This window comes from Nymphalis io, chromosome 1, assembly GCF_905147045.1.
Source record: "Nymphalis io chromosome 1, ilAglIoxx1.1, whole genome shotgun sequence".
NCBI lineage: Eukaryota > Metazoa > Arthropoda > Insecta > Lepidoptera > Nymphalidae > Nymphalis > Nymphalis io.
The window spans coordinates 4,991,546-5,005,965 of NC_065888.1; the positions used below are offsets into that span (position 1 = coordinate 4,991,546).

The 14,420-nt window shown below is 29.5% G+C and overlaps 1 protein-coding gene across 1 annotated transcript; it reads left to right on the top strand.

The window, feature by feature from the left end:
* The first annotated feature begins 10,880 nt into the window (after positions 1-10,880).
* Positions 10,881-13,316, top strand: LOC126780982 (mid1-interacting protein 1-like). The gene is made up of 2 exons (XM_050505713.1): positions 10,881-11,113; positions 12,704-13,316. Exons 1-2 carry the CDS (start codon positions 11,070-11,072, stop codon positions 13,161-13,163), a joined length of 504 nt encoding a protein of 167 aa, XP_050361670.1. The 5' UTR covers positions 10,881-11,069; the 3' UTR covers positions 13,164-13,316.
* Positions 13,317-14,420: the final 1,104 nt, after the last annotated feature.

The window sequence follows — 14,420 nt, forward strand, 5'->3', positions numbered from 1 at the left end:
TCGACAATCGCTATTACATAACATAGAAGTAGCTACAGCACTAGAAAATACCCATTCAACTCGACAGAGAGTATTTTTATTCGGAATTTATATCTGCCAGCGAATCCCACATTATTGTCCCCGAGCATTTATTTTCTGATGGGCATTAAAACACAAACCCCTTTTTCTTGAAGGCGATTTCATTTTAGCTAGGTTTAGGAAATTTAAGGCCCGTATTATGGTGCTCCGATATTGTGCCCTCGAACCGGCGCGGTGGTTATAATTAATTTACGCCGTTATTATTCCGTCCCATTCAGATAATATTGCGATGAAGATAAATACTTGGAGTGTTAAAGGTTTTCGGTTTTACTGCTTGGATAGTAATTATTCGTGTTTTTATAATGTATTGGTACATTTAGGAATAATATTCTTGCTCTTGCGATATTTTAGTCTCTATGAGCGGTATCTCAAAATATTTGGGTAACTGTGTAAAATTTGCATTCCTTATGAATTTTGACATTAACTTCATTATATTTGATGATTTCTCATATGCCGTGACAGCAAACGTCATGCCCTCTATCTTCTCTCTCTAGTTTTTTCTTTTCTTTTCCGCTTGTAATGTTTCCATTACCTATCGATGAAAGATCACATTTATATTGCAGAGTTAGCAAAAAACGCAACTTCAATTAACTCTGTACTATTTACACAATATGCTATATTGATGTACAAATCTCATTGCCACTCATTGAATGGTTGCACCCAACCACTCATCATATGATCTCCCGCCAAACAGCCATACTTAATATTATTGGGTTCCACCTTGAATGGTGAGTGAGCACTTATATTACAGGCACGAGACATAACATCTTTGTTCCCACGGTTGGTGGAGTGACGATGTAAGCGATAGTAAATGATTCTTGCAGTGTCAATGTATATGGGCGGTGATGACCACTTACTATGGACTATACTATATACTACTATGGACCAAAGCATATGTCAGTCTACGTAGATATTAAAAAAATATATAGATTATTAATAACATCATAACATAGCCTTTGGTATGTGAATCTATAACTAATATACATTACATAATAATTGACGCAGTACATAAACCTTGCCTTTTGAGTGATATTAAAACTATGATCTACGAAATACAACGTATTAACTACATTTTTATTTGCATCCTCTTAATTATTAATTAATGAAAAAAATATATATATAAGTACTTCCAAATTATTTGTTCAGAATAATTAAAGTGATACATTTGAGGCGATGGCTCTCGTGACGAATCAAAGCGCGCAAACGTTCCGCATGTTTGCACACTCGTTCATATCCCGCCCTAGTGAAATCGCCTGAATATCCGATGGGTAGGTTATTATGGAAACGATTTTACTTATAAATTAAAAAAAAAATAACAAAAACATTTTCTTCTAATAAGTAATATGAATTATTAAATGAGGTTACAAAAAAAGGTTATATATCTGTAATATGTTCATATATTATATCAGTAACTTTTGCAATTTTTTTTACCTTATTCTTTAGATTCGAATGTATAATATATTTATTATTGTTTATTTTTGTTCCCTGCTCTTACTTAATTTACGTAAAATTAGGCTTCACTACTTTCAAAGCAATTATCTTTAACTTTCGCAAATTCAATATCAATAATCAACGGAAACCTTTAAATCGTCGTAATTAATTTTTATTATATTTAAAAAGCAAGAAAAAAAGAATGTCCTTTGAGTAAACTTTTCATTAAGGATATATTATAAACGAGCGTAATTTCGTTTATCTACTTTATTCAAATATATTAATTAAAACTAAATTCAAAGTCAAGACACTAAGTACCGAAATAGTAACTACTCGTTCAAAGCATTATTTCCATAGACAGCATAAAAATCCTTTATTTAGCTTATTCATCAATCCTTAATGTAAGCTTAAAGCTTACTATTTTTTTCTAGTGGTATTTCATTGTAATGAATCAATTTTATTACAAGAAATGTACATATAAGAAAAAAAATTGTCCTCAAACATTCTTCACAAAATATAAGAAATGTTTGAGTTATTGAATGTACAAGTAAAATATTTTTGTATCAATCTCTTGTTATCTTCTTTTAAATGTAACTTCTATCTTTCTATTTATTCATTATTTTATAGAAACATTAAACAAGAATGAAATTTTAATGGTACATTTTTTCATATAAATATTATTTTTATTTATACATCATTAATAATAATTTAATTAACAAGAATAATTGTTTAATTTAGCATCGCCTGTTCCGCACTATTTTATCTGCGGTATCCCGAGCTTAATTTGATTAGCGGCCGCAAACCGTGAGAGCGCTCTCCACGCCTCCACGGCCGGACAGCAAACTTTGACTCTGTTTTACTTGTTTAATCTCAATCAATTTGATTGCTTCAGCTAATAAATACCCGTAACAGTATTATAAAGAAATTTGCTTAATGAAAGGTTTTGATCAATGTTTTTTTTTCGAATATACATTAATCTATAAACAATGAGTTTTCGTCGTACTGGAAAAAAAAACCGAATGAGTGAATTAACAAAAATTTTAATTATAAAATACATCTTAAGCATGGACAGATTATTCAAGTATGTTCAATTTGATGTTTTTAAATCTTAAACATGAATTATGATTATGAATTAAAATAATTAGTAATCATTTTAAATCGTCGGCATTACAATAGGTACATAGGTAGATACAGTAGGTAAACTGTTCCCCTCTATTTTGATTCGCCTGCTTGTGACTACGATATGCTTTCAGTAATCATTACAATATTAAAAAGGATTTTGGTCTTACTTATAAACGTTATTAAGCGGATGAATAATTAAACAATACTTTGTCTACTTCTTTTTAATGTCAAATCAATTATGAGAGAAAGAGAGAAATCGATGTTTAATTAATTCCTTTAATTAATAGACACGAGAAGCATTATGACATAATATTATGTTACTAGCAATCTAAGAGTAAGTACCTACCACACTTTCGAATAAAAGTAATAATAGAATTGTTAAACAAATTGATAATACTTTAAATTTACAATACCTTAAATAAATAATGTCCGTTAATAAGACTTCTGCATAGTTTAAGCATTATTAGTTTTCAATAATACAAAGTACACAATTTAATAACCTAGTATCTATAGCTTTATCAATATCAGTATTTAGTAGCGACATCTCATAATATTTAAACATTACATTTAAAACGTACAAGCAAACAGCGCCATCTATGGATGAATGTAAATACTTATAGATAAAACTGTTGAACGTGGAACTTTGTGCTTAACAATTTTTCTAACAGATGGCATTAAAATTAACGTATTAGAAAACCATTATAATAGATGTCACTAATAAATATGGCTTATTTTTTTAGTTTTTAATTACAATACGAGATGGCCCTAGTTATATTTTAAAACTATAAAATTGTGTTATTTTTTTTAAATTGTTTTGAATGTGATTCAAATGAAATTTATAAAATAAATATTTTATAAAAGAAAATAAATATTTTATAAATTACGTTTATATTTTTTTGTAAATTGAGCAACAAAAACAAAATATCCATAACGGCAAATTGTGTTTCTATGTAGTTTATACATATGCCTAAACATATTTTCACTCACAATTTTGATATCTTAATACTTCGAGATTGTAATCGAAAAATAACCGGTTAAAAGCCGGAGTTCCAAATTTGAAATTAAACCTGTAAACCGGTACAAGGGACTGGTATCAGGATGTACAGGTTTTGACCAAGTAATAATTTAAGCACAACTTCAGCACTACAATTTTAGCAGCAAACTAAATAAATATATAACGTATATATTAATAATGTTTAATTAAAATTAATATAAGGAATCCAAGGACAAAACCATTTATAATTACATTTTCTGTATATTGTCAATTGATCATTTTTTAAACTTTTAAGCGTTAGAGTTCAAGACCATACAATTGGTACTAGAACGAAAAAAAATATTTTGTGCGTAAATAAATGTATAATGTATAACATTATCAAAACAAAAAATAAAAAAAAACCAACATTGATCATTAATAAAGTTTACTTTTTTCTATTTAATTTGTTATATTGGCTAAAACAAACGTTCTGACACATCAAATAACAATTTGACACATATCTGAAACATCATAATCTGACTAATAGGTATGGGAAACAATTCATTTGTAACAACAACATCGTGATAACACCCACTTGCTACACATACTTAGAATTATTGATTCACAATCAAATCATAAGAATTACACCGTCTTACAAAAAAAAAAGTGTTCCATAAATTGTAAAAACACCTACAAAGATACGGTTTATTTTCTTAAATTATTAAATCCTATCTATTTTTATTATCCAATCCATTTTTTTTTTGTTTACTTTAATCGCTAATTGACTGTAAAATTTAAATATATTTTTTTTTATTTGTTTTTATTTTACAATAAAGGCAAAGGCAAATAAGGTAGCTTATATCCTTTAGTATTTATTTTTCTTTAAATACATTATTAAATTTTCGTTCCAGTTAAGATAGAACACGCTATATTATGATGATATTTTTAATGATTAAATTAAATAATTGGGCAAAAGTATAATTACAGAATGATAACGATATTAAGCAAATTTATATAAATTGAATAGTTTCAATAAGCTTCATAAAGTTCTGTTAATAGCACCCTTAAGAAGCCTTAGAAAACATAATGAAAATTCGATGTAGGTACCAATATGTTTTCATTAGTCAAATTATATGAAGACCTTTCAATACGAAATGAAAACAATACAAGTCATTAAATCAAATAAAACGACTTTGTAATATAAAATAATAGAATAATATATAAATTCATATATGTACCTAATTAATAAATGTAATGAAGCCGTGTCATTTCAACATTGTTAGCGATTTAGGGTCAAAAACAAAAATATGAAAATAACATGTGTATATTTTTGCCAGACTGTCTTGCTTTGTTCCTTGGATCACAAGAAAACGTGAGCAATTTTCTATGTGAATCATCAAAAAATAGCTTACACTATATGGCTCAGACCAAAAGTTAGGACGCGTCAGATGTCATAGACGATTGTTAGGTATATAAAAATAATCTTTAGCATCCAGAAATCAAACTGATATTATAAAAACATCTTAATGGCCTTTTTAAAAAAAAAACACCAAATCATACAAATTTAACTAACTATAAATAATTTACTCAATTACTCATAAAAATCCAAATAACACATTTGAACGCATACATTTGATTCAAGAAATTAATCACAAGTTGCACCAATAATCAATTAATTACTTGACATTTCTATCCACTAACAAAGTGGCACTTTTTAAATTAGCGGGCGACTTTTTTTAACAACGCTGTTGTATAGATCAAGGAAACTCAACTCCATATTTATGCCCATTTTCCACACAAACGAAGTCGTAGCTACAAAATTATAATACATTTTAATTATATATACAGATTATTGTAAGTACCCATCTAAATAATTTTAAAGGCATGTTTTATGGTAAAATTCTAGTCAATTATTTAAAATAATGGTTTGCAAAAGCATTAGTCATTAAGCTTTTAAAATGAAAAATTACTGCCATGATAGTACTAAAATATTTAAATAAATACCTGTGCTGAGAGTATAAACTAAAATATATTTTCCTTATGTTAGAAATACTTATATATGTACTTCACTTAATATATTTAATAATTATATATTTCTATATTGTATTTGATTTAATATAAATATAACAGGTTTCAGAACGTCATTGGTATTGTTTGGTAATAAAGTTAAAAAAAATATTTTTCGCATATATAAAAAAAGAGAACTGAACGACTGTCATCGAATTAACAATATATGATATTTTGTTTTAATGAAATTTAAAATATCTCATAAAATTATTACATTAAAGATATTAAAATTAACAAATAATAAATTTTATTACTTCTACTAGTGTATTTATTAATTGTTTACTTGAAGAACAGGATAAACATATTTTATAAAATTATTCGCTTAAACATTAAGTATGTTGCTTGATCGTACAATTTACTTATTAACTATGATCATATTTAAATATTAAGTAAAACTTTTTTTCAATTATTTTTTTCAACTTTTGGTTTGATTTACACATAATAAACAGATTAAAAAAAATAGTTACCTATAATATACCTCTATTTTAATTATTATAATCATGGAATGGTGACAAAAACGCTACCAGTATATGAAATTAAGCAGGTTTCCTCACGATCGTCACGGTAGCATGCGAAAGCGATCCCGTAGCGCTCCTCGTCAAGACGGCAAGGACGCTGGTTTTTTAGTGGGTATTCCGATGTTCGGGGCGCACTCGGAGCCTTGGACACCGGTCAGCCCCACATACCCCCCCACTGTTCCGAGGTAACGAGGGATAAAGAGTTTTTCCAGCGATAAAAAAAAATTCTCCTCACAGTGTGTTCCTTATAATATAATATACTTATAAATACTTATCAGCATAACAGGTACAGAAACATTATGGTATTTTCGAAATATAGGTACATTGAAAATTAAATATTTTTTAGACTAATATACTTCTTCAGACGTTGTTAGCTTTATTTTAAGAGACAAAATATTTTATAGCAATTATACCATAACTAAGAAGCACAAATATGTTTTTCTATAGTTAAGTAAAAGTCAAAACAAATATTTTACTTTATGATAACATTTTTGAAGTCTTGTAAAAATCTTTATTCATAAATATTTAGGTCCTTTAACAGTTATCATTAAAAAATGTTGCACATACACGTATTAACTTTAATCGCCATTTGTTTTTACGTCGAATCTTGTTTAAGTTTACGATCGTTAAGTCTTGCTACAAACATGTTTTTGAAGGCAAAGAAATATTAAATAATCTCCACTATAAACACGTATGACGTTTGTAGGCGTGTCGTTTTCTGACGAAATATAATAATAATAAATCGAGCACTATCTAAACGAGATAACAGCTGTAAGTAAAAATGAATAATATTATTACCAATTTCTTTCTTAGCAACTAAATATTTAATATGTAGGTACCGAGATGAGAATTATTGCATTAGTTTTTTATTAATTGTATACTTTTGCCTCGTTGCTTTATTATGTAATTATGTATATTATTTACATTTAAAACTATCGCGGCTTTACACATAAACGTTGTTAAGCGGATTGATTACTCTATTTCTGTCATCTTTGACATCGTAAGAAAATCAGCTAATTCTATCATATCCTAAAATAGGTAAAATTTCTTACAAGTAAAGCACAATTTGTACTGTAAATTTATAAACAAATATTATTTTATAACAGGAAGTAAAACAATACTATTAATAAATAAGCTCTTATTAAAAAACTATATGAACCGCATTCAGCTTTCGCAGTAATGATATAATCATTAAATTATATCATAACAGCTACCTGTCCCGGATTAATACTGGTTTAAATTAAAAAAAAAAAAACTGAAAAACAACACAACATTTTTGTGCCGGGAAACAACGCGGAACGCAGAACGCAGAACAACTTACCAAATTTTCATCACAATCAACTGAATGCCTTACGCACGCATAGAGGACAAACACACAAAGAAATATTAATTTTTATTTATTAATATTTATAACCTGTAGTCTCCCTATATAAACTGATCAACGTAAAATGAATTGTACACATCGGAATGGTACCACCTAATTATTTTTATGTGTACAAATCTATACAAATAATATATATTTTAAGCCGTTAACGTTAAGCCAGATCATTGCATATCTATGAAATATAGATATTAATCATAATTTCGTTTTGAGATCATTTAAACGTGATAAGAAATATATAATAGATAATGTTATATACACGTTTGATATTATGTATTTTTGGAACTTAACAGTAACAGTAACAGCCTGTTAATGTCCTACTGCTGGGCTAAGGCCCCCTTTTGTGGAGAAGGTTTGGAGCTTATTCCACCACGCTAGTAGAATATTTGGTAGAATTTCAATGAAATTAGACACATGCAGGTTTCCTCACGATGTTTTCCTTCACTGTCAAGTACGAGATGAATTATAAACACTAATTAAGCACATGAAAATTCAGCGGGGCGTGCCCGAGTTTGAACCCACAATCATCGGTTAAGATTCACGCGTTCTAGTGGTTAGAAGTGGTTAGTGGCCATCTCGTTACTTAAACTGGTACTTAAATAAATCAAAATTAAAAATATTCTTCATTGAAGTAAATCATTTTTGTGATTTTACGAGATTATTTTTAAAGCTACTACCAATTCCTAATGTAGATTCTACCGAGAACAGGCAACTAACTCAGTAGTTAGGTCCTCTTTTTTGTCAAGCATATAAATGTAATATCAGATTTTTTAATTGGATCACGTAATAATCAAATACTTGAAAGTTATAACTCCATAATCTCTACACAATATCTAATCTTGTTTCGAATGATGTGTGTCATTTATTAATATTCATTTGAACATTGAATTTAAATTTATATCCTCAAGAATATCCTCAAGAAGAATGCATTGTTTTTCTGAAGTCGAAAACTTGGTGTTTTTTAAATTTAACAATTTACGTTTACTTATACAATGCTTGTCGCTGTTCCTATCAAAATTATCGATTTTATTGAGGATAAAGGTACATATTTGTATAAATATATTGTGTAATATCCTGCAGGATGTATCGTGTTATATTCTATAGTTCTAAGATTACAAAAATATGATGATTTGCTAATCGCGTATGCTACTGAGCTGAGACTACTTATAAGGCATGACATATGAGACCAACACTGGAGCTTTACTTTGTGGTAGGGCTTAATGCAATACTTAGTATTGTTGTGTTCCGGGATGAAAGATGAGTGAGCCAGTGTGACTACAGGCACAAGGGATATAACATTTTTGCTCCCAAGTTTGGTGGCCCATTGGCGATAGTTGGAAATGTTTATATTTCTTACAGCGCCAATGTCTATAGGCGATGGTGACCACTTAACACCAGGTGGCCTAATTCTTCGTCTGCCTACCAATTTTATATATATATATATATATATATTCTAAAATAATTCCCAATAGTATTAACTATGTAAGACCATTGGGTAAACACACACTTAGTTTTTATGTCGTTTAAAATCAAATTATATGATGTAAAACAAATTTTATATCAACGATGGTGCATGTGAAGCCGAGATGGCCTAGTGGTAAGAACGCGTGAATCTTAACCGATGATCGTGGGTTCAAACCCGGGCAAGCACCACTGAATTTTCATGTGCTTAATTTGTGTTTATAATTCATCTCGTGCTTAACGGTGAAGGAAAACATCGTGAGGAAACCTGCATGTGTCTAATTTCATTGAAATTCTGCCACATGTGTATTCTACCAACCCGCATTGGAGCAGCGTGGTGGAATAAGCTCCAAACCTTCTCCTCAAAAGGGAGAGGAGGCCTTAGCCCAATCTAGAGACAATTATTCACAACCCTAGCAAAAAGAATATACACTTCACAACCCCATCATAAACATTGTAAGCTGTATGGGGTTTCCAATAACGTATTTTCCAAAGTGCCCGTGGGGAGCTTGTTGAGTTTTTGTTTGACATTTATATTTTTTTATTATTTAGTTGATTGCCCAATGGATATAAACTAATAATTTATCTCTTTCTCGAATTTAACTCTAATATATTTATTTATTTATTTCTACATATTATATAATCGGTTTTCGCTCGAGCTTAACGGGCGGAGGGACCAAAAATTAACCTATATAATTGACATTAAGCTTGTTTAATAGATAATACAAAATCAGTTCAGCAGTTTAACAGTAAAAGCATAACAAGCAGATAGGGTTACTTTCGCTTCATATCGCTAAGGTAACTACATATACACATATTTTTTAATATATATTTTTTATCAATTGTTATTTCTCAACGTTTCATTCGTTCAACAAGCAAAGGATAATCATCACCTAAGTATTCGGTGACATTGATATCGAGTCAAATTAATACTTAATTGACTCTTAAAAATGGGTATAAAAATAACAAACAAATATAGATATTAAGCTTATGTAAATAATAAATAATAATAAATTATTCAAGATTTTTAATACGATTTATTTATTAATAAATTATTTTATGTGAAGCATTTTATTGTTAAATGAAAGCACAAACGATAAATAAATAATTACCATTAAACTAATTCAAATATTAATTTATACTTGTGCGTGAATACGTATTATCAACGTCTATTTAATATTTACATACAATGAACACAGGAATTTAATTCATGATCTTTCACCTTTACGTTCTGAAAGAAAGCTTTTAAAATGTTAAACCGGACTTTGTCTAATAAGTCCTGGATTCAGCCTACTTTCGTAATTTCCATGAATAATTAGGCGGGTATATGAATACTCTTCAATAGAATTCCTTCACATTATAATAATAATTATTAAACGAGTTAACAATGTACTATTTATATTTTTGTTTTAAAACTCATTGCTTTTTATTTTTAAAATAAATTTATTAACAATATGATAAGTTTATTTATCAAACATTATATTACTAAATAAGTGTATTCCTAATAATAATAATGTACATACGTAAAAATTTTCAGAATACACACATTTTTTTTAAATAAAAGCGCGCTATCCTACTTTTAAATTGGCCAATGAAAGGAGAGAACGATTTAAGGCAACCAATCGCTAGGCCTGTATGTGGTGTGACTCCGGTGGGACGCGCCTGTGTATCAACATCGTTGTTTTGACTATTTTTTTGTCATTATTTAAGCCTTCCGCAAAATTAAACAACGATACATTAATTTTATATAATATATTAACAATAAATAGAGTAATAAAATTCAATAAACATCCAACAACATAGTGATAAAACAAATTCTGTGTTCGTTTCCCCCGCATCGTATGATCCAGCCATATAAAAACCCGAGTACGCTCCCCTCTTCTCGCCAAACGTTAAACAGTGTTCTTGTGTGCGGTCGTTCGCGCTCGGTGAAATATTCGCGACGTTTCGTAAGCTAGTATAACAAGCGTCAATTTAAGTGATAAATCTAGGGCGTGTGTGTTCAGTGATATTTAAAATCATTAAATAATTCGTGAAGATGTCTTTCAACACAGATTTATCAACTAAACTGGAGAACAGCAGGTACGGAAAAGAAATTATTACTAAATGGCCATTGATCCAACCATCCAATTCTGATCCAAAGCTTTCCCCATGCTTTCTGATATGATAAAAGTGATGCTATAGTAATTGCATATAATATTTATATTGTAAATGTGTAAAAATTGTTGTAACGAAAAGAAAGGTAAATCGATCGTGATGAAATCTTAACATTCCTTTCACATTTGGTTAAAACATAAGTTTACACTGAATACATATTTTTGAAGGTTTTTATAGCTTAATGTTACAGTATAACAATCGTATATCGTGCGTTTTTTTCAAAAGTTTCATCAACGAGGTTAACCTGCATTATGGGACCTAGTGGGCGTGCGCAATGTGGCTGAGTCATTTCAAAGTTGAGATAGATTTTTTTATTTGCATTAGAATTTTATGGCTTGCATAATCATTAAACATGGAATTAATTTATATTGAAAACTTTAGTAGTATACATAATTTGGTAACAAAAAACCAATAATCAACTAAAAGCAGTTAATTAACTGGGGACAAAATGATTGGTGTGAAATAGTTTATATAATAGAATTAGCAATTATTTGATAAATAAATATCAGATCTATTAAACTTGACCCAAAAACAAATTAGTCCTTGTATGTAAATATATACTAATTGAAACATAAAACACATTTAGCTATACACACATATTTCGAATTTAATACATAAATCCCTTCTCCATTTTAAGTAATGAATAAAACTTATGTTAAAACATTGTCAAACCAATATGATTCCAATAGGAATTTTTAAAGATAAAAATCACATGTTATGGATTCTAACTGGAAATTGCAGAAATTTAAATTTAATTGATTTTAAATTACAAATAAAAAAAAGTGGTAGATTATTTGAATTGATAACAATAACTTGAAGGGGATGCATCTAATTTAGAACTTCAACATCACTAGGTGACCTGAATACTATTTGAGACATTAAAGTCTGAGACTATGAAGTATCACTAAGAACTTGTCAAGATTAATAGTGATAATAAAGGAAGTTATATTTTATTTCTTATAGTTTACATTTATTCTATTATAATTCTTATATGATATTTCTCTAATAAGTTAGAAAAACCTCTCGTAAACAATGACATAAAGTAATAAACAATGAAGCTATGGAACAATAATCTGTTTTTGCAATTCTTTTGTTATTGTGTGCCATAATCAAATTCCTTATTAGGTATCTACCTATCCTAAGCAAAATAAATAATATTTTTATATACAAAATGTCTACATAGTGAAATTTGCTTAGTTAGCGTTGAATATGATTAGTAATCAATTTTATTTTGTGTAAGTAAATAACTATACATTTCTAATCATCCAAAATAATTTTTTGTATGGATTATTATAAGAAGAACGGTAACAATCTGCTTCACTTTTTGTCATTAGTAAGCTATTCGCTAACATTCAAAATAAGAAAGAAATTGTGTATTTACAAATTGACACCTGCTATACGACATTTTTTAATAAAGAGCTTAATATATGATCATTCTCTTACTATTCAACTGTAGTTGAATTCTATACATAAAATTGTTAAAACATGCTAATTTTGTTGTTTTCATTGTTACAGAAACACTTTAAGGAAGATAGCTAGAAATGACAACACTGAATTTTCAAAGCAGAGCATATTGAACGACATGGAAAAATTCGTGAAAATGGTCAATACCATGGATGAGACCGTACTGGTTCCCAGTCGGCTTATGAATTTGCCACAAGAAGGAGATGACGACCCATTCAGCCTATTCGCCATGCTGAATGACCTGAAGACTGAATTGCTGTGGGCAGGCGACACAGAGGAGCAAGTGGAACGCGGAAGACGCATTTGCGACATGAGCGACACTGAAAGCGATGCATCCAGTGCTGCCGGAGATTCTGGTATCGATGGTGAGGATGACAGGGAGTCCGCAGCCCGCGCCGCTGCGACTTGCCGACGTCACCTCCGTGGGCTTCGTCGGTGTCTCCGCCAACTTACTTCTGCCGCTGCACATCTCACAAGATCTTATCAGGAAGAAGTTGGTGGACCCGTGTAATTCGTTACAATAATCCTGTGATCAAGGCCTGTCACACACGCTTGTACATATAGAATAAGTAGCCCACATTGTAAATATAGGTTATAGGGCTGGGCGTGTTGGTGAATCTCTTATTAAGTTATGTGGTTATTTAAATAAATTTAATTTTCATTATTCTTTAGTTTCATTTCTAATAACACTATTAGGCGTTCATAAAATAATTATTCTCTTAAACTTATAATTTCTACATGATAATGTTTTTTGTATGTCAAGTGATATAAACTAAATTCATTTCTTGACATGAATTGTTTTTATATAAAGATTAGTTGTGAAATTGGCATAACACATCCATATTAATTGACATTTATTTTTACTGGGCTGCACTTACTTGCACTTAGCATGAAGTTCTGTAGCCTTGTTAAACTGCAAAAATAATCAAATCGGACAGCTTTATAAAACAAGTACACGTTGTCATTTCAATACTCGCACTAATTTTGCCACAAATGTATCGCATATATTGATTCAATGCCGATAGATTCTAAGGAACCTGTCAACCGTGAAAGGAACAAATTAATTGACGTCGTGGCAAAATCGTCACGTGAAATCCTTCGCAAACTGGTATTACAAAGAAGGCTATATTAATTATTTGGCAAAGTATTTATTATTTATCAATGATATATCCCTTAGTGTAATTATTAAAGGTAAATATATATATATTAAGACAAAACATATATAATTACGTAATTTTGAAGTTCCTAGTATCTAAAGCAATCTCTTGTAGGATTTGGACTTTTTGCTAAACATTAATTACATTCTTAGTAATTCAACTCTAGTTATGTTGTCTACACGAAAAACAAATTTAACAAATGTCTATCTTTTTATTACTTACAACTGTCGTTGTAAAAAACGTTGAATTATTGTTTTCAGATTTAACATTGAAAATAAAATTTACGAGTAGTTTAAATACTATATTCGTAATGGCGCATCCAAAACCAAATCAAAATTCGCATCGATCGGAGGTATGGGCTAAACGTAAGTACGCCAATAATTATAACTGTAGATGCATTGTGAAATTTTTTATAATCGTGTTTTTAAGAGATAATAGGACGTGTCTAATCTACTTTGTTTATGACTGCCGTCATAAATTTATCATAGCTTAGCCCGTATCGAAACATATCTTTACAATATAAAATACAATACGCGCACTATAGAAGATGCTGATCATTCTTTGTTGTAATGACAGGGGTTAGGCAATGTCGTCTGACGAAGGAGATCAGT

Excerpts from the sequence above, each read along its gene's own strand:
- LOC126780982 (XM_050505713.1), top strand. The coding sequence starts at position 11,070 with ATGTCTTTCAACACAGATTTATCAACTAAACTGGAGAACAGCAG. Across the intron at positions 11,114-12,703 it reads ACTAAACTGGAGAACAGCAG|AAACACTTTAAGGAAGATAG; the intron begins GTACGGAAAAGA and ends TCATTGTTACAG.